At 42.7% G+C, this 23,032-nt stretch overlaps 1 protein-coding gene across 5 annotated transcripts in view; it reads left to right on the top strand.

The window, feature by feature from the left end:
• Positions 1-1,340: 1,340 nt before the first annotated feature.
• cacnb1 (calcium channel, voltage-dependent, beta 1 subunit) overlaps positions 1,341-23,032 on the top strand; it is a 37,713-nt gene continuing 16,021 nt past the window's right edge. For 4 of the 5 annotated variants that reach the window (XM_044050815.1, XM_044050814.1, XM_044050813.1 and 1 more), the window contains exons 1-4: positions 1,341-1,484; positions 10,399-10,485; positions 21,766-21,885; positions 22,091-22,213. In XM_044050815.1, coding sequence (XP_043906750.1) covers positions 1,395-1,484; positions 10,399-10,485; positions 21,766-21,885; positions 22,091-22,213 — 420 coding nt within the window. In that variant the 5' untranslated portion in view covers positions 1,341-1,394. Of the gene's footprint in view, positions 1,485-10,398; positions 10,486-14,690; positions 14,841-21,765; positions 21,886-22,090; positions 22,214-23,032 lie in introns of those variants that run through there. The other variant, XM_044050816.1, reaches the window with a different exon arrangement.

Genomic DNA, 23,032 nt, shown 5'->3' with positions numbered 1-23,032 from the left:
ATGTCAGTCAGTCATCATCTAACCGCTTTATCCTCCACCAGAGGGTCGCGGGGGGGTGCTGTGCCAATCTCAGCTACATCGGGCGATAGGCGGGGTACACCCTGGACAGTTCGCCAGTCCATTGCAGGGCCACATACAGCTAGAGACAAACAATCATTCACTCTCACACTCACTCCTATGGTCAATTTAGAGTACAAATACATATTTAAACTTATCACTTATTTACTTTCTATGCCCTTTATGTTTTGTTTACATATTGTTTTTGTGCATGGCTCATGTAAACCTCAAACAAAGGTGACAATGATGTTTAAAAAATCTCTTCAACAAACAAGTGGCCAAAGAACTATATTAACATGTTACTGACTTTTGATGTAGATAGGTAGATAGATAGATAGATAGATAGACAGACAGACAGACAGACAGACAGACAGACAGACAGACAGATAGATAGATAGATAGATAGATAGACAGACAGACAGACAGACAGACAGACAGACAGACAGACAGATAGATAGACAGATAGACAGATAGATAGATAGATGCTGGTTGGGCTTTCAATTATATGTAAACCTTGTTGTTTTTTCTAATCATAATTCTGAAATAGAAAAAACAACAAGATTAATACCAGACACTGAATGTGTGCAACACCCAGTCTTGTATAAAGTACAAATATATTAACAGAAAACAACTTAGAAGTTAGGTAGAAGTTGAAGTAATTTTTCGGTATAAAACATACTCAGGTTTAAGAAGTAAAAGTATTAAGGCTAAGATTAAGCCATGGTAGCTCAAGGTGGTAGGGCGAGTTGTCTTTCAACTGGAACGTTGTGGGTTCAATTCCTGGCTCTTGTCCTTGAGCAAGACACTTAACCCCATGTTACAGCATGTGAATGGGTATGAAAGATGTGTGATAACTATAGTGTAAAGCAGCTCATCAAGATTTTATTTGGTAGTAACGAGAGACAAAGAAGATAGTTAGAGGAAATTGTAGTAAAAGTTGCTGGAAAAAAAATAACAAAGTTCAGATGCGTGAATGTTGTACTTAAGTACAGTTACATGACCTCTGCTTGTCATAATGGTGTGTCACCCCTCCTTACGTTTATGCAGACCTTTATTTTGAAATCCGCACACTTGCGTCAGTCCGCGGACTTGACGGCGGCGTAAAAAGCCTGGTGCGCCAGTGTGTAACGCTATAGGCTGGAGGGAAGCAGCTGTAGCAATTATTTCAGCAGGCTGCTCAGATTCATCAGCGGCTCCACCGTCTCTCCACCACAGCAGGAAGATGAGTCTGTCGACACCGACACACACAGACAATATAGATTAAAAATAACAACAGCAATACTACTACTAATATATATATTTAAAAAAGAAAAGGAAAAAAAGAAAAAGTTAAATCAATGGTACAGAAAAGTAGTATGTCCAGGACGCCTTCGACCTCAACCCAGGAGATCCAAATGGACATGTTCGACCATCATCCACACACACAGGTAAGACACACAAAGTACTCACTGCTGTTATTCTAAAGAGGCTTTTTTTGTGTTACCTCCCTTTTCACTAACAGTGAGACGCGTTCACTCCTGGAGATTAACAGGTTGTTCGTGCACTGATTAAACCCGAATATCATGTAGGATGAAGAATCACTGTGTGTGTGTGTGTGAGAGAGAGAGAGAGAGAGAGAGCGAGCTATAACATATATATATATATATATATATATATATATATATATATATATATATATATACAGTAGATGTCTCTTATTTCATCAGCAGCACATGTGAAGCAGGTTATTTGTACGTGTTATTTTTTTTTAGCGTGTGTTTGTCTGTAACCATATGTGAGGACATGATGTAACGCTTGTTTTTGTGCTTTACGCTCATTGGTTCTCGGTGAAATCAGTCAATCATTAATTGAGTGCATGTTACGCACAAATGGTCATCATGTAAAAGAAAAGAAGCAAAAACCCGATGAGAATTTGAGTAATTGTTGGAACGAATTGATCAGTGAATTTACCTTTGAACACATATGTGCACATGTAAAACATTACATAACCGACATATATAAGACTCATATCAAACCCTTCCCCAACATCCAAGAAACTGAACACCACATAATTCAAATTTGAATTGCACAACAGGCTGTTAAAAGATGTAAGCTGCAGAAGAGGAAAAACAGTGGAGCTTTGTGGTGAAATGACCTTTGGACCAACTTGTTTGTAACGTCTAACCAAACAGAAAATTAATGAATTTATGAAGTAGTTCACTCATGTTCCGGTTGCTCCTCGTCATTGACATCAAACCCTGTGTGTGTGTGTGTGTGTGTGTGTGTGCGTTATCTAACGCACACACACACACCACCTTCACAAATCCAACTTCATGTTCCTTTTTTTTATATATTCAATACAATTATATCCCTTCACTCTTGTGATGGTGTCAGGCTTTTCACAGCCACAAATAAACTGCAGGGATGTGACATGATGTCGTGGGCATGTTTAGTCATAACAGCTTAAATGGATGAAAGAGGAGAAAAAAATAAATAAAAATAAATAAAAAACACGATGAAAATATCTAGAACAAACACACCCACGCTGAGCTCAGTCATTGTCTCTCTGGAGAAAACACACACACACACACACACACGCACTGTGCACCACAGACTACCAGTGCTTCCAACCATGCCAAGTCCTGCTCTCCCCCTCTCTCTCTCTCCCTCCTCTTTACTCCCACTCTCTCTCCTCTCATCTCTCCCAGTTCCTCCTGCGTCCACTTTGGATGTCCCACTGTCTCCATCCTGCTCTCTCTCCACATCACCTCATCCTGGCTGTTTTTAGAAATTAGATCTTTATCTGCAGAACGGCTGTGGTGAGAAACAGATGGACCTCCTCCTTGTGACAGGCAGCAGGGTCTGTGTGTGTGTGTGTGTGTGTGTGTGTGTGTGTGTGTGTGTGTGTGTGTGTGTGTGTGTGTGTGTGTGTGGTGTGTGTGGTGTGTGTGTGTGTGTGTGTGTGTGTGTGTGTGTGTGTGTGTGTTACCACCGTTTGATCAATTCGATCTAAAGTTCATAGAGACCTGCAGCAGGTCACACTGGGGAAAAAAAGCATGTCTAATATCATGAAGGAGACGTTTTGAGTGTTTGACCGCGTCTTCTCACTACAGAAGAAGAGAAGAAATGAGTTGAGTGAACTTGAGCTCGTAGCGTCTGCTGAACGTCTCAGTAGAGTTGACAGATTAAATGGATTAACTGCTGTAGATATTGAACAGTATCGGGTCATTTTTTGTTGATACATGTTGATAATGCAGATGTAAACTCAATTGTGTTGTTGTTTTTCCTCTGTTTGGTCCTCATAAATAGAAATGATCTAAAAACCTTTGTATCTTATCTTAAAAAAGGGCTGTGGGCGGAGCCTCGTGTGCTTCTCCTGTCAAATGACCAAATGACTGGGTTTTGTTAAGCATAGAATTTACTTGTTAAACTTTTTCGTGGGCCACATTTTCAGTCGCACTCCAACCAACCTCTTTGCAGCCGTTTTCTCTTTACTAGAAAAAGATAATCACTTCCTGCGTGCAGCGCAGCAATGTCACGTGGCGATAATCGACTTAATCGTTATTGCGGGAACTTGTTTGCCAGTGGTTTGCATCTAATCGTTACATGTTTATATTGAAAAGTAACGCTAGATAATAGATAATTCACTCTCGTCCTCACTTATACTTCACACACTGGTATAGTGAAGTTAGATAAAGACTGAGCGAGCGATAAGGTGACTCATTTGTTCCATTTTCGCCGCACTTGTCAAAATTCCTCATTTAGTATTTCCGAAGTACCACCAGCAGAAGCGCGCGTGCAACTGGAGGTACACGTACCACAGTTTGAGAACCATGGCACAAGAGATTTTAACATATATATATTATTATTATTATTATTATTATTATTATTATTATTATTTATTTCGTTGTTGTGATAATGATGTATAAAACAGTACAAAAAAAGAAGAATTGTGATAATTAAATAGACAAATACATGGGATAGAAAAATTATATAAACAAGAAAGCATTTTTGTTTGAGTCGCTTATTTTTGCCAGTGTAGGAGCTAAAACCCTTTAGTTTTATTTATATTTCTGATCTTTACCGATGTCACTTTGGATTCCTTGATAAACTTGCTTGTTCACGTGCACATGGTAGTTTTTGTTAGACAATGCTGGTGAGTTTGGCTCCGTAATTTTCTGTTGACCAACAATTTCCTATCCATTGGATTTTTTTTGTATCATAATATTCATTTTCATCTGTTACGGTTTGATCATTTTCTTTGGAAAAATTAAATGGACATCAAGATGACTTTTAAAGGATTTATAGTCGCCACAGGCAAGTTCAACAAAGTGAGTTTAGTCTGCTCTTGAGTTTGAGGAGCTGAAAAACGTATGATAAATGAAGTGACACACACCTGCCAGTATACCCCGCCCCCCACCGCTCTGCACACACAACACCCTCGTTAATTACGCTGTTAATCTGGGTCGATGTTTACCAACAGGAAGCTTCCCTCCGCACTGGCACTTTTGCCCTTTGCTGACTGAGATGCACCCCCATCGCTCGGCACTGATCATGAAGTCGACCTCCTCCTCCCTTTTCAAACATGCTATAGTTCCAGCAGAAGAGAAAACCCCAGCACACACGAAGATGACACGAGTCTGATTTTAGAGTTCTAACATTTTAATTGCTGTGATATCTGGTGACAGAGCAGGGTCTCCAGAGAGGGCGTGGGCGGCAGGGGCTGAGGCTGGGCGTAACTGTAAACTGTGTGTGTGTGTGTGTGTGTGTGTGTGTGTGTGTGTGTGTGTGTGTGTGTGTGTGTGTGTGTGTGTGTGTGTGTGTGTGAGTGTGAGGTGTGTGTGTGTGTGTGTGCAAACCCACATCCTGATCACAGCATGTACGATTACTGGAAACAGAAGAAAGAAAGAAAGTTTTGCTTAAAGTTGCACTCTTCAACTTTATGGAGCTCTTTGTCATTATAGTTGTGTGTGTTTGGTCTGTGAACCTAAGCGATGTGTCCTTTATCTTATTTGATCCGTTTATTGCTTGGTTGTTGCTTTTTCCCACGTTTTATGCCTTTTTTAATGTATTTTAGTTGTTTTCAATGTTTCTTATCGCCTCATGCGTGCTTCTGTGCCTTTTATTTATTCCGTCTACAGCACTTTGTGGTCCACTGTGGTTGTTTTTAGGGTTCCATTCACACCAGCTTCTTCTTAATCAAACCCCAGTTCTTTTGCCCGGACAATCCGGTTCATTTGGGGATGTGTGAATGTGCAACCAATGAAGCAAACTCTGGTTCCACCCAAAAAACGCAGGTCTCGGTTTCGCTTCAAGTGAACCACATGCAGGAGGCGGGCTGCAAAGCAGGGCATTGTGGGTAATGGCTGAGCCCGTTGTTGCATATGTTCATATAAAACAAAATAATGAACCCAAGAGCGATGGAGTTTTCTTGTTCATTGTTTGTCTGGTCTTCTCCTTCAGTAATTCTTCTATAATGTAGTTGTGTGATTGTGTGCCTCTGTTATAGGCTGCTGCTCTCTTCAGGGGGTGACGACACTGGCTGTGACAATATCTCAAATCTTTGAATGGAAGTCTCCCTTCTCACTTCAGTTCTAACGTCAGTGGAGTCAAGCTTCTCACTTGCTAGTTTTGGGTCTTGTTCAGTAGATCGTCCAAGTGATTTAGAGGAAAATAGACAATAAAACACAGGCCCTATGAGTGTATACCACAGCCTGGTTGTAGGTGACGTTTGTGAACGTCTGAATTTAGAAGCTGACATGGTGCTGGTCAATTCACAAATCTTGAGGCTTCACAGTTGGGGTTTGCAAGGTGGCGGACAGACTTAAGTGGACTTAAGTCTCAAATTTGAGTACTTGAGACTTACTTGGCTTGGACACTGGTTCAAGACCTCTTAGACTTTAGTAAGAAGACTTTTTGTTTTACGGAATATTCACATATTCTGAAATATTGATGACTTAACAGATATTTACAGAAAACACTTGGTGTCTGCTTTTGCGGCCTTGCATACAAACCTGGCAACCGAGCGACAGCAACACCAACACCGCTAAGTGAAATTTCATTCAACGCTTGTTCAAACCCCACCAAGGAAGGTAAGACAGGAAGTCAGTGGGTTGCTATTTTAATACAGGAGACAAGAGATCCTAATATAACGTGCTAAACACGCTTGAAACTTTGGAAGGCATCAACTTAAGTGTCTAATTTAGGCTGAAGCCACATATAATATTAGCTAGAGATAAAATATGGAATTTAACAATACAAAATAAAGACAGTGAAAATATCCTTCTAAAATAAATGAACCCACTAAATCCTGGCTTGCTGTCCCTGGAAAACATAAATTATATATAACCTGGTGTGAAATCTGTTAAACTGTAATTATCAGTAACGCAAATCATTGAGTTTTTTTTTTTTCTTTTCTCAATTAATTAATTTAAAAGTGTGCGAACCTCAAGGTTAATGCTGTAAGAAATACTGTAAGTGGAGTCAGGAAATGTACTCAAGCCAGACTGGAGATACGGCTAATTTATGAATTTACATTCACACGACATGCCGTCTGGATACTGAGGCAAAAACATGAAAAAAGAGAGGGTTCAGATGAGGTAAAGCTGGGAAGGGTTACAAAGTCATCTCAAATCCTTTAGATATTCATCAATCCTCAGTTACTCAGACTGTCTCTTATAAAGGGAGATGATTTAGTTCTTGTGAGCACTCTCTCTCTGAGGAAAGGAGGCGTCCGGCTGTGATGACTCCACAGGCACAACACAGAATCCTCAATGAGGTAAAAAAACACACACACACACACACACACACACAAGGCCAGCGTAACAGCCAAAGGCTGAAATGAATCACCAGAGCTGGTTAACATCCCACATTATCGAGTGCATCAAGTCCACTGTCCGTGGCAGGACATTTGTGGAGGAAGTGGGGGTTTTTTTTCCAGTATAAAACGACAGCGAAGTGAATGAAGTTTACACCTCACTGTTGTGGTAAAAAGGCACCAAACGTAAACCATGTGACTGGGCAACGTTGCAGTTTAATAATAATGTGTTCGAGTTACATTGACGTCCTGATTGACAAGATGAGGTTTTCCTTTTGAGGTTTACAGAATGCGCTTTTTACAGGTTTGTGCTTTTCAAAGGACGGCGACGGTACAGCGTAAATACTGTAATATGCACGGGAAATGGTGGCGATTATGAATGTTTGTGTCTTTACTTGGGATTTAAGATCAGTACGACAAAAAAAACATGTCATTCTAATCCTTTTCACTGGTTCTCCGGTTTCCGTCCACAGTCCAAAAACATGCAGATTTGGGGACTGAAGACTCTAAGTTGATCGCAGGTGTGAGTGTGAGACAGTTTGAGAGTTTGTCTCTATTGGCGTTTTTCCACTAGCGCGAGTTGCCTGCTTTTCCATTACTGATGGTACCTGGTACCTGCTCTGCCAGACTGAGTGCAACTGGAAGAGACGCCCGACACAAGAATCAAACCGAGCGATGCCGACCTGTAGATCAGTTAATAAAGACTTAACAATCCTGAAAATGTGCCAACATTTAACACAGAAATGTCTTCAAATCTCATTATTTGACAGTGGAGTCTGGTGTATTTAGTGACAGCACTGCTGAGTGTGAGCGACGAGCCCGGTGACTGTGTCAGGTGCCGTCTGTGCTCCGGTCATGCAGGAAGTACTGGACCAATGTTTTTAATGAACTTTTACCAGAATCGCAATGTGGCCAACTGCAATTTCCAAATAGCAGGAGGCGCAATATTTCTGAAAGCTCAAGTGTGTGTGTGTGTGTGTGTGAGAGAGAGTAAAATGACCATGTTAGATGAAATATTGTCCTGACCTATCGCACCATGTTCTACAGACTGAAGAACAAGATCGCCATTTCTCACAGATCCGAGCAAATGAAAATGAGAGTAAAGGTGTAAGAATGACCATTCCCTCTTATATCGCACATCGCAATCACAATGTCAGTCAAAATGATCACAGTTAGATATTTATTCAAAAGAAGATGAGTGAGTGATGGCAGGTGGATTACTGACCGGATTATCTCAATATATTCTTTCCAGTGTCGGGTATCTTGTCCTCATGCATCATCACCTCATCATCAACTTGAACGTCAGCAGTCAGTAAGGGCAGTGGCAGCAGTTTCAGAAACACAGTAATATTGAGGCGTAGCTGTTCATTTGTCATCCAGCTGTGGTTACTCTGAGTGTATGAGGATATTTTTGTGAAATAAAATCCTTGTTATATTGTGATCTGTGTGTGTTTTTGGAGTAGGATTGTGTAACAGATTTGTTTTTCCCTGTTGTTTATCCGTGAACAGTGAAAACGGTGTGAGGTTTGCTTTTCCGTCTTGGCACCAGTTGGTGCTGGTGTTACAGTACAGGTCGTGTTTGTTTGAAGGCAGAAAGACAGACAGATGCAGGACACCGTCGTTCAGCTGAGGGCCTCAGTCTGAGCTTGTTGTGATGTGCGTGATGTGACAGGCTGTCTGTGGATCTCAGCTGCTCAGTAAGGCTGCATCCACATGTCTTATTTAAAATCACATACGTCTGCCCAGTGATGACACGCTGCACCGCGCACGGTTTAGTCGTAGCTCGACTACACGGTTTAATTAGAGGAGTGTCCTGTTCTCGGTGTACAAGCACTAATGGAAGAAGGATTTATTAAATGAACAATGTCCCGCTTTCAGCACTGCAGTCAAGCTAGCTGAACTTTACAATCTGAATCCAAACTAGAACTTGGTTGTTGTTTGTCTCGATTTAAAAACTTTTTTAATTTGACATTTCAATAAAACAGTACAACAATGCTAGTAGTCATAGATGTCTCTAGTCAGTTTTGTTCAGAACTTGTTTTGTTTTTATTGCATCTCAATCTCTTTTTTTAGATTTAAAAAGTGCGAGTGTGGGACGTTTAGCATGAAATTTCTCCAAAATTTTACAGTTGAAATGTTTTATTTCCAGTATGCTAATCATCATAGATGTACTGAACACAACTCTATTAGTCTTTTCCAGACCTTATGGAAAATGTTGCTTTTATTAGATCTCAAACTTGAGGATTTTCTTTACTTAAAAAGTATGAATGTGGGACTTTTAATTAGAAATTTCAATAAAACAGTGCAGTAACAATGTTTTGATTTCTAGTATGCTAGTAGTTATAGATTTCTCAAGTACAACCAAGCCAGAACTTTGTCCAGAAAATTAAGTTTTTATTACATTTTTATTTTTAATTTGACATTTCTCTAAAAACCATTCAATAAAAAAGTCTGGTTTCCTAGTTTAGATTATTTTGCTTTTATTTCTAATGTCATAACCACATTCATTTCCTTATTGGTTTTGCCCAATTGGCCACAATTTCGACTATAAGCTATGAATGAAAGTTTCACTTCCTCGTCGGTTTCATAACTGGGTTACATTGGCATGTTTTCACTCAGATTTGAAACAGGCTGGTTTGTGTGAGCAGTTGTGAGTAAAAAGTGTTAATCCAAGCGTCTCTGTCAAGTTTGGCGAGCGATAACTGTATATCTTCTGTTCCAGCATCTCGTTTCTAGGAATATTTTCTGGCTCCTGCTTAATAAATGTTGCAGAATCCCATTCAAACAATGGATTTTTTTGATGAGAATGTGTTTATTTGATGATCCTTACTTTGTGAAAACATGATCATTTAAATGAAGATAAACGCCACCAGGCAGATGAACGACCAGCACTGGGAATGGTGTTGTCACCATTCACGCAGATTAAAAAAAAATCCCATGTGTAACTACTAATTCCGGTGTGAAACCAACAGGATTATGATCTGTTAAAACATGAAACCGGATCATCTGAATATCGTCGTCTTTATTTCTAACCAACACCCCTTTTTTTTTCTTCGCATTCAAAGAACAACAGAGTCACTTTTCCGATTGCTCACAAATGTGATTAGTCTGCATTGTGTAACCATGGCGATGCATGCAGAGTGGGACCATAATGCAATGTGTGGCCTCTGTCCAACCCGGATAAGCCGTTTGCCAGGGGGGCCGCCAATCAGATTACAAGGTCCCAGTTTGCATCAGAACATGAAAAATGAGAAGTAATGAAGACACTTCATGGACACAGTAGACGCATTTTCTCTGGGCAACTTCCTGTGTGGTCTGGGACTTGTGCGCTGCCTCATCTCTGGTTCTATCTGACCGCTTGATTGAATTCAGAGGCTTTTAGCAAACTCTGAGTCAACTCTGGATGGTTATTGTGCTCTATCCCAATGTGGTTTTCCAAGAAATATGTCAAGATGTTTTTATGGATCAGGATGATTAATCTTTTTTTCCTCTTTCTTTTACTCCCCAAATCCTCTTCCCTTCCCCTTTCCCTGTCTGGGTTACAGGGAAAGTATGCCAAGAGGAAGGGCCGATTTAAGCGCTCGGATGGAAGCACCTCCTCCGACACCACCTCCAACAGCTTTGTCCGACAGGTAACGTTTCACTCCGTCCGTCTTTAACCCGGCCTCAACTTTCCACTCCGCTTGTTTAATGAAGAGTCATGTGAAAGTTTAATGAGAGTCAAAGTGCTGGCAGATCAGTGGCTCCTTGGGAACGTTCTCCTCCTACAAATGAGTTTAATCTCCTCCCAGCATTTTAAATGTGTGCCTTTTATTATGAACTAGCAGAAACTGTAACTGGACAGATCTGAATTTCACAGTTGGATCCTAACCTCGAAACATTTTGGGTACAGGATGTTTAACCGTTAGAACACAAGATGTGAACATACATAAACACCCCGTTAGGTCCATATAAGGAGTTAAGTTGCACCTGTGGCAACGATCTGCTCCGCATGAGCACGAAGGGTTAAATAAATGCGATTATACAAATATGAGATATAATGCAGACCCTCAGGAGATTGAAAGAATGGAAATAATTGAAAGATAAATAGTTTGGTGCCTATGGTAACAGGAAGAGTCTATTTTTATGTCTTATCTTTTCACCACACTTTATCTGCCATGCCCCAGTTTGTTGTTTTGTTTTTTTTTTGCCAGTATTTTCCACTGTGACAACCTCAAAACTAAAACCCTCTATTTTCTTGTCTTAAAACCCAGTGTACCTTTCTCTCGCCTCAGCGTTGGTGTGTCACAGCAACACTCTCTATCTAACACATTTAAATAGCTTTGATAGCATCGGCGGCGACAGTGACACCCCCGTGACTACAGTTACTCGCCGAGGTTAGCATCGACAGCGGTGGAGCGTGACAGCGACGACAGCAGAGCTTTGTGAGGGATGTGACGCTGATTATCAGTCCCCAGGTGTTTGGACTCCCCCCCCACCCCCTGAACCATGACCCCACTCTGCGCAGATGTATATGCATTGATTTGGATGTCGGTGCATAAAACCTGTCACTATTCCATCAGCAGAGATTAATTACTCATGTTTAGTACGGGTCAGGATCATCTCCTGACCTCTGGACATCAGTCCTTGTCTGAAGCTTTTCCATCTGACCTCTTCATTTGTGAGGGAAAAACAACATTTGCCCCGCGCTGAATGACATTTACCTGTGCAGTGCTTGTTGCTTTAGGGGGAAAAAAGGAGGAACCCTGTCGACATGGGGAGCTGAACTCTCCCGTGGCTTTTAAAGGTTATAGCCTCATCCTTGTCTGCACACGTCACGCTTCCCTCTGCCTTCCTTATCCTTCATTAACTCTGGACGTCCGGGTGGTGAAGGACCGCGCGCGGCGGGGCCAGCACTCTTTGAAAAACTCATTACGCTGCAGTAAGGATGATTTAACACTTCCTGAGATAAATATCCGCCCGGTGTCATGCTATTCGCATCATTTCTCTCATTAAGGCGGTCGCCACATAATCCAAAAAAATTAATTTAACAACTCAGCCAATTTGCTGTATTTAGTGTCTATTAGCGTTTTTATACGTGGACATAAGTCCTATAATCTTAAATCTTGCCCTGAAGGCTTTTGTACGTGAAGCTTATTTTAGCTTCTCCTTGAAGAACAGAGAGCAGAGCTCTGTATAGGCTTTACAGTCTCACACACACCTACGCAAATGCACAGTCACTTACCACACACACACACACACACACGTATACACGAGCACCACAATCAGCCAACGGTAGAGCTGGCTGATACACTCGGTCCGGTTTCCATGGCAACCGGGCCACTGAATCTCCCTCAGTGTTCAGACACAGTGGGATGAAGAGACGGAGGGGAGGATGTTTTTACATGGGTTTTGTGTGTGTGTGTGTTTATTTCAAATGTGTGTAAGGGAGGAAGGGGCGACATGTTCGCTCACTGTCGAGGTTCAACAAAAACACACTCCGTCTTCAGGTGTGTGTGTGTGTGTGTGTGTTTGGACGAGCAGAGACTGTTTCTGCTTCTTCTGCCGCTGCTCGATGAAACAGGCAACATGTCTGCACACACACACACACACACACACACACGTTCATACAGATTAAAAATCAGAATATTTTATTACAGTATAAAACCAGATCCATAGGAAGACTGCGATGATGGATGATGTCGAGCGAAGCTGAAGCTGCTCATCCTCATCTCGAGTCTCATGATAGAAGAAGAACTGTCGTCCTCCTCCTGTCTTTTACCAACCAAGGTTCATTGTAATTGCAAATGTAAATTAAAAGACATGACATTTCTCCTAAGTGCTTCACTAGCGCAAAGCTGAACAGTTACATTTACTGTACATTAATGCATTTAATGCTCGGCTGCCATTAATTAGACTCGGCAGCAGCGTTTTTCCAGGCGATGTAACGTGTAACGTGTTACATCGCCTGTGTACATATCAAGACGCTGTCAATCTCAAAATATCTCGCTCTGTTCACTTTCTGTCCCTCCCTCACACACTGATCTCCTGGGGACTTTATCGGGGGGCCTTGGCCTCTATTTCTTCTACTTGAAGCTCTTACTTTCTACTTGAAGCTCTTACTTACTTCTAGCTCTTATATGTACCCAAATGTTTAAATGCACTTTTGTAAGTCGCTTTGGATAAAAGCGTCTGCTAAATGACATGTAATGTAATGTAATGTAATGTAATTTCTCCAGTGGCTTTCCAGTCGTGGAGGACGCTGTGCCAATCTCAGCTGACATGGGGAGAAAGGCGGGGTCACACCCTGGATAGGTCGCCTGTCCATAGTTTTTGAATTTTCAGTCTAGGAGTTATGGCGATGACAACGTACACATGCCAAATCCTGTCAGCGACGACAGGATTGGTCACAGAAGGGTCATAAACCAGGGGTTCTGTTTTTTGAAGTTTCCCGGCTCCAACACGCCTGACTCTAATCATCGGCTCTTGTTTTGGGAGCAGGGAAACATCTGTAATGTGAACAGTCCAGTGTGGAACACATGGACGATACATGTGGATGTGTTTCATCTACGAAGAGTTCTCACTTTGTAAATGAATTGAAAAGACGGCAGTAAAAGAACGCTGTGTAAAGGAGATCATATCTGGGTTTTGCTGCCATATGTGGAGGATTAGGAGGGGCTCACATGCTGGAGAGAGACCAGTTATCCTCCTGTCACTGCTGACATATGAACACCAGTTGCTGCCGTGTGTGACTTCACAACAGGAGCCGACGAGTGGCTCTGCTCGCTGCTCTCTTTTTTTTCTTTTTTTTTTCCACCTTTCCCAGCTGGCTGTCATGTCATCAGCAACTCACACAGGAGGAGGGAGGAGGAGGGGGAGGAGGTTGGGTCCGTCACCATGGAGAAGCCCCCAATTATTGTGTCACAGGTCGCCCTCTAGTGGACAATATAGCCCACCAACCACAGACTGTCCAACCACACCTACTGTATATGCCTGTACACCTCCATCCTACAGCATCGTGTAGTTCCATTAGTCTCTGATTTAGCCGTTAACTTGTTTATTTATTTATTTCAACAGAACTCAGTGGATTTTTGAGCAACACGTCAAAGGCCTACGTGCTTCAAAGAGTTCGAGCCCCCAGTCATGTCCTCAGTTCACTGCTGGTGCCCTTTCCCCTGCCCCTCATATCCATATTAATCCCTCGTCTGATACCCTGATGAAGACAAAGCGACAGACAGACAGGCAGGCAGACAGACAGACAGACAGAGGGGCTGGGAAGAATGAGATCAGGACCGAGGCTGACAGGACTGAGGCAAAGGGAGAGAGAGGGAGGGAGAGAGAGAGTGGGGGGGTTTCCCTGGGCAGTGTCCAGGCCCTCTCTCACGTCAACCAGGGCATTGAATGGCTGACGGCTGCATTCCAAACCTGCCTGTGCGTCTCAGTGTGTTCGCGTCCCTGTTTCTGTCCAGCCAGGGCTAAATATATGTCCCCAGTTTGCAAATGTAGCACAAGTCCTGCAACCCGACCCCGAGCCAGCCCCGGCTCCCTTCCTCTACACAGGGTTCACGTTCCTCTGGGTTGTGGAGGAGGAGGAGGTGGTGGTGGGGCTAGGTGAAGAGGGTGGGCGTGAGTGTGTGTGTGTGTGTGTGTGTGTGTGTGTGTGCGCGCGTGTGAAGAGGTTAAGAGAGCGCTCTCCTGGTTTCACACATACGCACTCTTTCCTGGCTACCACACGCGCGCGCACACACACACACACACGTACACTTATGCACTTGTCAGACTAACAGGCGGACACTCACACTAGTTGCCGCTCTCTCTCTCTCTCTCTCTCTCTCTCTCTCTCTCTCTCTCTCTCTCTCTCTCTCTCTCACACACACACATACACACACACACCAATACACATAACTCTGTGTGTGGACTCCGGCGCTGCCTCCTTGGTTTGCCGTGGTGTGGCGAGCGTGGCAAACGAGGTATGGAGAGAAATGAGAGGATCCAAAGGCCCGTCGTGGTAAGAAACCATCCGGACGAATGTACAAGCTGTGCACTTTGTGCTGAGATCAGAGTGTGTGTGTGTGTGCGTGTGCGTGTGTGTGTGTGAGAATAAGGACTGAGTTTTCAAAGTTCTGCAGACACTTTTGCTGTGCGGTAAGATAGAAGACGTCGCCCCGTGTCCTGACAGCGCTGTACCTCACGCTTGGCCGTCTCTCTTTGCTCCCCCTCTTCGGACTGAACTGTGCGATTCCATTTTGGGCTGGGCCACAGCTGCTGGAGAGACGCTGTGTTTTTAATTAGACTTCCAGTCCCACCGGTTGCCTCTGCTGCTGTGTGTGTGTGTGTGTGTGAGTGAGCATTGCCCCGGCTCTGTGGCCGCTGCAGTGGGCTTGTGCCACCGCTGTTGCCCCGGTCCCACACAGGCCTCACTGTGACAGTGTTTGTCGGGCTGTAATTGTTGAGTATTATCCTCTGGGTGCTGTTCAAGCGCTAACTAACACATACAGCAACAAGTATTTTTAATTTCTAGCAAATAATTCAGAAGTAAAAGGTCATTAAACCTGAGAAGTTCAAAGGCTGGACTTTCTAAGTTTGTCACGTTTTTTAAAAGTATGATATTTGTATACAAGTGGAATCATCTCGCACAAGTCTGCTTTTTATTTTAAACAAAGATTAGTTTTTTGTTGTTTCATATTGGCGTTTGCTTTACATTAGGGCAACAATTAATTATACTCATTATTTTGGTTTTTGATTACTTAAGTGAATTATCATGTCTGTAGTGACGCTGGTATGATCAACAGGATCAAAGCTAAACAAAGTGCTTCAAAGTGAGTTGAAATAGAGAGATTATAACTTTTTTTACTGTATCTTCTTACAATCGCCCATCGATTTCATCTCATTTTATAAATATCAGTTGTGAGTGTAGAGCAACATGTAAATCGCGTTTGAATCAAGTTTAAGATCCTTTTTAAACCTTAAAAAGAATCGTTTTCATCTTTCAAACGTGCGCGCGCGCACACGCTCTGTCCAGCTGGTTGCCATGACGCTCCTGTGACAGAGAAAAGGAATATGGCCATTTACAGCCACTGGCCATGAGCTTTCAGACAGGAAATGTGTCCTTTGTGAAGCCTGGGTTTGTCCACCTGCCTGTCCTTTGAGACCCATTCCCCTTAATGTCTTCCCCCATTTACTCCACTCGTCCTTTTTTCACTGAACTCCTCTCACTCTTGATGTGATGTGGACGAACCGTTGGCTGTTTTAAAATGGGAAATCTTTTGTTCCTGGGGCAATAACTGACCTGAGGAGAAATATAATCCAAATGGTATGAAGGAAATGAGATTTTATCTTCTTCCCCCCCCCCTCGTTTATTTTAATTCCACATCACGCGAGCTGATGAATCTGCAGATATTTTTATCTGTTTTTAATTAGCCGGGCAGGGGTTGGGAAGTGTATGTGTTAGCTCGGAGATGTTATCACGTCTTAGTCACGCACTGTGAAGTCTGTCAGCAGCTGCTGTTTATGGCCGATCACGTGATTCTCTCTTATTGTGTTTTGTGAAGACGATTCAGAAATGTAGAAAAACGTCCAATATGTTGCACGATATGGTGAAAAATCTCATATTGCAATGATTCCGACAGATGTCGTGATGGAATTATGAACTCTTGGTACGATTGATCATTCGTCTTCACAGTATTTTGTCAAACAGTCATTTTTATTTGGCATGAAAACATTTTCCTCCACCAGCTCTGGAGATTTACAGCGTAATGATGTTGTTGTCACGATTTAATCAAAATGCAGTGTCTTTCAAATTGGATTTTGCACTTTGTCGCGCTGCAGTTTCGATGATTTTTGTGATTAATCCTCGGTGGAGAGTGAAGACAGCGATTCTGGGATAATTCATATATTTCATCAAAGCTGTAAAGCGTTATACATCATGATATAAGAGGTGGAGTGCAGACTTTGGCGTCGTGAAGTGATGACACTGCAGGCTAAAAATGTCTTTAATGAAGCAAAGTCACACAGTTGTTCTGAACATCAGCACGACCGCGCCGCCTCTCCGCCGCGTGACGTCGACGTTGTCATCAAACACTTTTTTAACTGTCGGAAATTAGACGCAGCAACACACTATGATGTGTTTTTCTTTCTTTCTTTCTTTTTTTTGTTTCACCAGTTACACGGCAAACAAAAATAGTTACACAACCAGATGGACCTCCGCTGTTGCCTAGCAACACAGGTCATGTCCACGTTTATTTGTCTGTTGAGAGTTAGCATCAGTGGTTTGTATGAATCTGGGCAGTTTAACCCACTTGATAAATGGTTACTTTATTGTTAACGTTCAGATTTGCAAAATGGAACACTTTTTCCTTGTCCTCTCCTGACAACCATCCGTCCATCTTCTACCGCTTTATCCTCCGCATGAGGGGTTGCCAATCCCAGCTGACATAGGGGCCAAAGGCGGGGTACACCGTGGACAAACCAACCATCCACTCTCACACAAATCTGCATGTTTTTGGACTGTAGGAGGAAACCGAGGAAACCGGAGAACCCGGTGTACTTTGGAAGGCCTGGTTCACTCTGGCTCGCGTGTCTCCCCGCACCACCAATATGTTTATCTCTGGCAAAAAAACGTCACATGATTTTTCTTTACTAAGACAGAGAAGGAGAGAGAATTACAGTGGCTGAAATGATTAAATTTAACGTTTTCTTTTCTGCATTTACACTCATCTTAGACGCTAAAACTACTTTTGAAAGGTGTCAATTTCATGTAATGTCCCAGCTAATCTGTCAATGTCATTATCTACAGATCTTTTCTGGGTCTATTTGGGAAGCACATGCACAGAACAAAAAGTAGGAGAGAAACTCAAAACGCTAATAACATGAGCCCCCGATGCATGCACGACATATCCAGTGTGAACCAGGTGTTCCAGTGCAGGACTTCCAGAACTTAATTTCTTCTTTATTTCCCCCTGAAACTATTCACAGAAGAAGAAACACTATTATCTCATTCCCTCACTGCAGGGCGACACTCTTTTCAACCCTCATTATTCCAACACACACACACACACACACACACACACACTATTCAATTACCCCACCCCGCCAGTTCTGTTGCTCTCTTCCCCACCATTTATTCATTATCAATGCTAAGAAGGTGTAAATTCATCACGGTGGCAGAAAATGGAACAGAAACATTGAAGCTTCATTTCCATATTGACTGCTGAACCTCTCCTAATGCACCGTTTGTGTTTCCTGTGACGGCACAGGCGAGTTTGAATTTCATGGTCGTGTTGTGGTTATTATTATTGTTGTTGTTGTTATTATTATTATTATTATTATTATTATTATTATTGTTATTATTCTCCAGCCTTCTGACCACAGTGTGGCCTCACAGCTCTAACACACGGATCATTGATCACCTGTTGCGAAGCTTTTATGTAATTTCCCCCACCGCTTATTACCCTTCAGGGTATTTTTTTATTTACTATTGATCACTATATCCTGTGTCTGTCTCTTTCCTGGTGCGGCTCTCGCCGGCTGCTGGGTAAATAAGCGGCAGAGACGGTTACTATGACACTCGTGGTGGGGGTCTGGAGGCGCTGCCAATGGGAAGGCAGCTCCGCCATCAGGTGGCCTGCAGCTATTTTGAACAGGAGCTGTATGTGAAGTGAAGCAAGCAGCTAAATTAGAGACACAACCCACTGACACGAGAGGAGAGGAAGAGGAAGAGGAGAGGGAAGGAAGGTGAATGTAGGGGAGGAGAGGGAGTAAATTTGTGAGGTTTCGGGGGGAGAAAGAGAGCAGAGAGCTTATTGATTCGTTACTATTTTGTGTCTCACCGTCATCTATTTTTATTGACTGTGCCGACTTGTATCTGTATCTGTTTTTCTCTTTCTTTTCCGCCGGTGACGTGATTCGAGTGTAAGAGTGACTCAGACACACAAATATGCACATGCACACACACACACCCACTCGCTCGCTCTTACTCTATATTTGCTGCATCACTAACCTCTCGCAGTGAGCTCGCTGTGGTCCCGCGTTGTTTTAATTTGTATTTGTTTTTACCTCCTTTTAAAAAAACAAAACAAACACTTTCCCACCATTGCTTCCCCATCATGGTTTGTTACCCGTCAGTGAGTGAATCCTCGATGATGGGATGCACCTGTGTGCACTCTGATGACTCAGAGCTGCTGTGACGGGGGCGGCGGTTACTGTCATCATCAGATACTGAGTGTGAGTAAAATGAAACAGGAAGTGGGGACGTTTTTGTTTTTTTTTTGTAGAATGCCAAGCAAGCTGTCACCGTGGCAACAGGGAGTGTCTCCGCGTTTCAGCGCAGAGTCACAGAATGCCTGAGTGCGACAGGTGGCAGAGCCCCCAAATCAACGCTTCTGTGTCTGGTCGATTTCATTTGAGAGCAGTGAGTGAGAGGTGGACGGCGGCCGAAGTCATAGACGAGCGTTAGTCACACGTACGTGCACGTGTAAACACCGACCGCTGCAAAGACGCTTCACTCTTTCACACATGAGGGGTGGAGTGGCTCAGTGGTTAAGACCCTACCTTGTGTACCAAAGACATCATGGTCGCAAGTTCGATTCCACCCCTGGCTAATTGTACTTGATTCCATTGTAAGTCGCTTTGGATAAAAGCGTCTGCTAAATGACATGACATGTAATGTAATGTAATGTAACATGACCTGTTTCCATGTCTTCTCAGACGTACAGTAGGTCTGTCCTCATTCTCCATAGTCCAAGTAGTTGGACAGAAGTAACCCAGGGGGCGACTTGGTTAGTTGCAACAGAATTCAGATTTAAGTTGCTCGTTTCAGGTCTTTTTCAATCAAACATCTACGGTTTTGTATATTATGTTCCCATTCAAAAGGGAAATGCACAATAATGCTTCACACATATGAGAGCACACCTGATTCAAACGCTCGGCTCACCAGCAAGCACTGCAGAAACCTGCTCACAGGTGTGTTTTGAAGGAAGGAAATTCAGAAAAACATGCAGGGAAACCCTGATGATACTGTAGGTGCCTGGTTGCAGGTGAGATGTGGAAATTCACCTGTCAAAGGCTTCATAGCAGGAGTCCATTAAAAGTCAAATATGATCCGTAGACGTTAAATATCACGTAAATGCTTTAATAAATCCAGGTGACGTGTTTTTGATCGATGTACTGTACGTGCACATGTCTGCTGCACTGTTGGAATGTTGGGTTTTTAGACATGTCTGGTTATGATGAAGCGGTAAATGCATCGGCACAAGTGCATTGTTAGTTTGTTTAAAAGGGATTAAAAAAAGACCGTATTGGCCTGATAGGATAGAGACGTCTGTAATTGTAGTCGTCTGAGGGCTCTTGTAAAATGTCTGTTTGTGTAGTCTTCAGAGGTTGTTGGGGACCTGTCGTGATGTCCCAGGATGCAGAGCTTAGTGGACACCAGGACAACTCATGTTTGTTTTCTAATACAAAAAAAAGAGAAGATGCCAAACAATTTAGGAAAAGTTGGCAGGAAAAAAACCAGAGTAATATTGGATTCCAAATTGCATTTTTATTTGGTTATTAGATCTTGTGCAGTTTTACATCCTCGTCACTACTTGTTAAAAGCTTTGTTATCAGGCTACAACGCTTAGTTATAATGACATGATCATACAACTGTAAAATAGTCAATATAAGTTTTGTAAACACATTTTTACTTTTCTTTAATGGTATATTTCCATTAAAAAAACGGAAACATTAGCTTATATTTGACTGATTCTTAATGTATGTCAGTTGTGTATTTATCATTTTTATGGCATCATATTTTGTGAAATGGCGTTGTTTAGATATCTGCAATCAAACGGGGTTGTTGTTGTTCTTCTTCTTATGAATACTAAAACCAGTTTTAAACAATACTCAGATATTTGTTGTATTCTCTGACTACACATGTTCAGAGAATCTTTTTCATCGTCATCCTCATCACCGTCACATATGGTGTATGTCATCTTTGCGTATTCTCACCTCTATTTTAAAGCCCACACCTAGTGAGTCATTTCTTCTTCTGCCTGGCACATTCAGCTGTCCGCATTCTTGTCAGCACCTCCTACAAAGCGCCAGGCAGCCTGTCAGCTTAAAGGAGGAAACGAGAAAAAGCTGCAGGAGGAGAACAAGTGGGATTGTTATATAAATTGAACACTCAAACACTTCAGAAGTTCAGGCCGCCTCCCTCGCTGCAGCGCTCTGCTGAACAGTACAGTAGGCCAACGCCGCAGGCTCACAGGAGGCTTGGGTTTTTATTGTGGTATGGACGAGGGTCACCAGGATAGAGTCAAGTTACTGTGCATGAGTGGTGGATGTGCTGGAAACTGTATCCACTTCATGAGAAATTTATATCTGCACTAATGTTATAAACAGTCCTCGGGCCATTTTTTCCCTCCAGATCTTTCTTTGTCTACTTGACACACCCACACGCCCAATCTCTTGTACCTTTGCAAAACAGAAAAAGAAAAAAAAAAAAAGATTAAACACGACGGCCTCACTGACGCGGCGGTGTTCATGTCCACCTCTTGTTATGCGTCCCTCTCAAATTTCACAGAGTCAGCTTTCACACAATATGAAGGGTCAGAGCCTCTTGTGATTATGTACACGGCACATGCTTCGCAGGAGGGACCTGGCGAAACTACAGACTGCAAAGGCAGAGGCACGAGCTTCCCTCTTCATAGTCCAGACGACTTGAAACGAGATCAGAAAAGCAACGGGAGAAACGTCGGGGGGGGAGCATCTTAAGATGAGCAAACAGGTTTACAGTGTGGGCAGAAATTCACACGCACACCCAGAGTTTATCACTGAGTTCAAGAGGTCCATCGCTATTTCTGTTCCCTCCTGATGTCGATTCACAAATCTGTGGTGTGCATTGTCATCCTTGTCTTTGCTCCTCATGTGCTCCTCCTCCCCACTGTGAACTCCAGGGCTCTGCAGACTCCTACACCAGCCGGCCGTCGGACTCGGACGTGTCCCTGGAGGAGGACCCCGAAGCTCTGAGGAAGGAGGCTGACAGACAGGCACTCGCCACACTCGAGAAAGCAAAGGTCAGAAAACAACCGGTGTTGTTGGGCGTTGGGCTTGACGGATGTAATTGTTGCACAATCGTCACGTGGGCATCGGCAGCCAGTGTTTTTGTCACCGGTGAACCTCTTCATCCGTGTCAAGTGGGCCGCTCAGTCTGGGAGTGTCCGTCGCGTCGCTCGCTGATTACTAAACTGGCTTTTGCTTTCCTCTCCATCCCCACGTCAGACCAAACCAGTGGCGTTTGCAGTGCGGACAAATGTCGGTTATAACCCCGGCCCCAGCGATGACGTTCCTGTGCAGGGCATGGCCATATCCTTTGAAGCCAAAGACTTCCTGCATATTAAAGAGGTTTGTATTACAGTGCAACACACACACAAGAAATGATATCAGATTATACAAACCCAGCATGACACATTGTATCCAGAGAAACTGATTGAAGAAGTAATACAGATAGTTTATTTCAAACATGACAAACATGACAAACAGTAGGCAGTAATATACGTAACCCAGTCCTATTGCACACAACTCAATTTATACTTACTTATACTCAATTTATAATTTATTTAGACTACTCTAGCCTATCACCAACTATTTACATATTTACACAGTGTTTTATAAAGTTTTTAATGTTCTTGCAAGAATACCTCTTTAAGGCTTTAAACACGACCATCCATCAACGTCCTGAATTACTCTGATTTCACTCTGCTTTAATTCATCTGTGTAGATAATTTAACCCCCGAGATTGAAACACACATACTTTTTAAAGTAGTCCTGGCACACATGCTGCATTTTTAAATGTAGTTGCCCTCTTAAATTATATCCCCCTTGTCTCTCTGAGAACAATTATGCAAGTTATTTCCTATTAGAACGAGTTCATTTGTGTGGTCTCTACATCCATCGTTACTTCTGATGGAATATCACAAGCCTTAAAGCCAGTGAGGACTCTTTTTTTCTCCCGTCTAAAAGTCATTTCAATAAATAAACATAGTTGAATATATACTGAAATATTAGGCATACAACCGTATAATTAAATTGCAACAAAGTGTGCCATAAAATGTGTGAGGCAGTGCCTTTTATGTACTCTGTATAGTCTCACACTGTTTAAATAAGTGTTTGAAATGGAATGACTTCATTTGCATAAGCAGGATGTGTCACTGTTATTGATGG

The sequence above is a fragment of the Solea senegalensis genome, linkage group LG19 (genome assembly GCF_019176455.1).
Source record: "Solea senegalensis isolate Sse05_10M linkage group LG19, IFAPA_SoseM_1, whole genome shotgun sequence".
In the NCBI taxonomy this organism is placed as follows: Eukaryota; Metazoa; Chordata; class Actinopteri; order Pleuronectiformes; family Soleidae; genus Solea; species Solea senegalensis.
The sequence above is the reverse complement of the archived record's forward strand: the minus strand, read 5'-3'. Positions and strand labels throughout refer to the sequence as shown.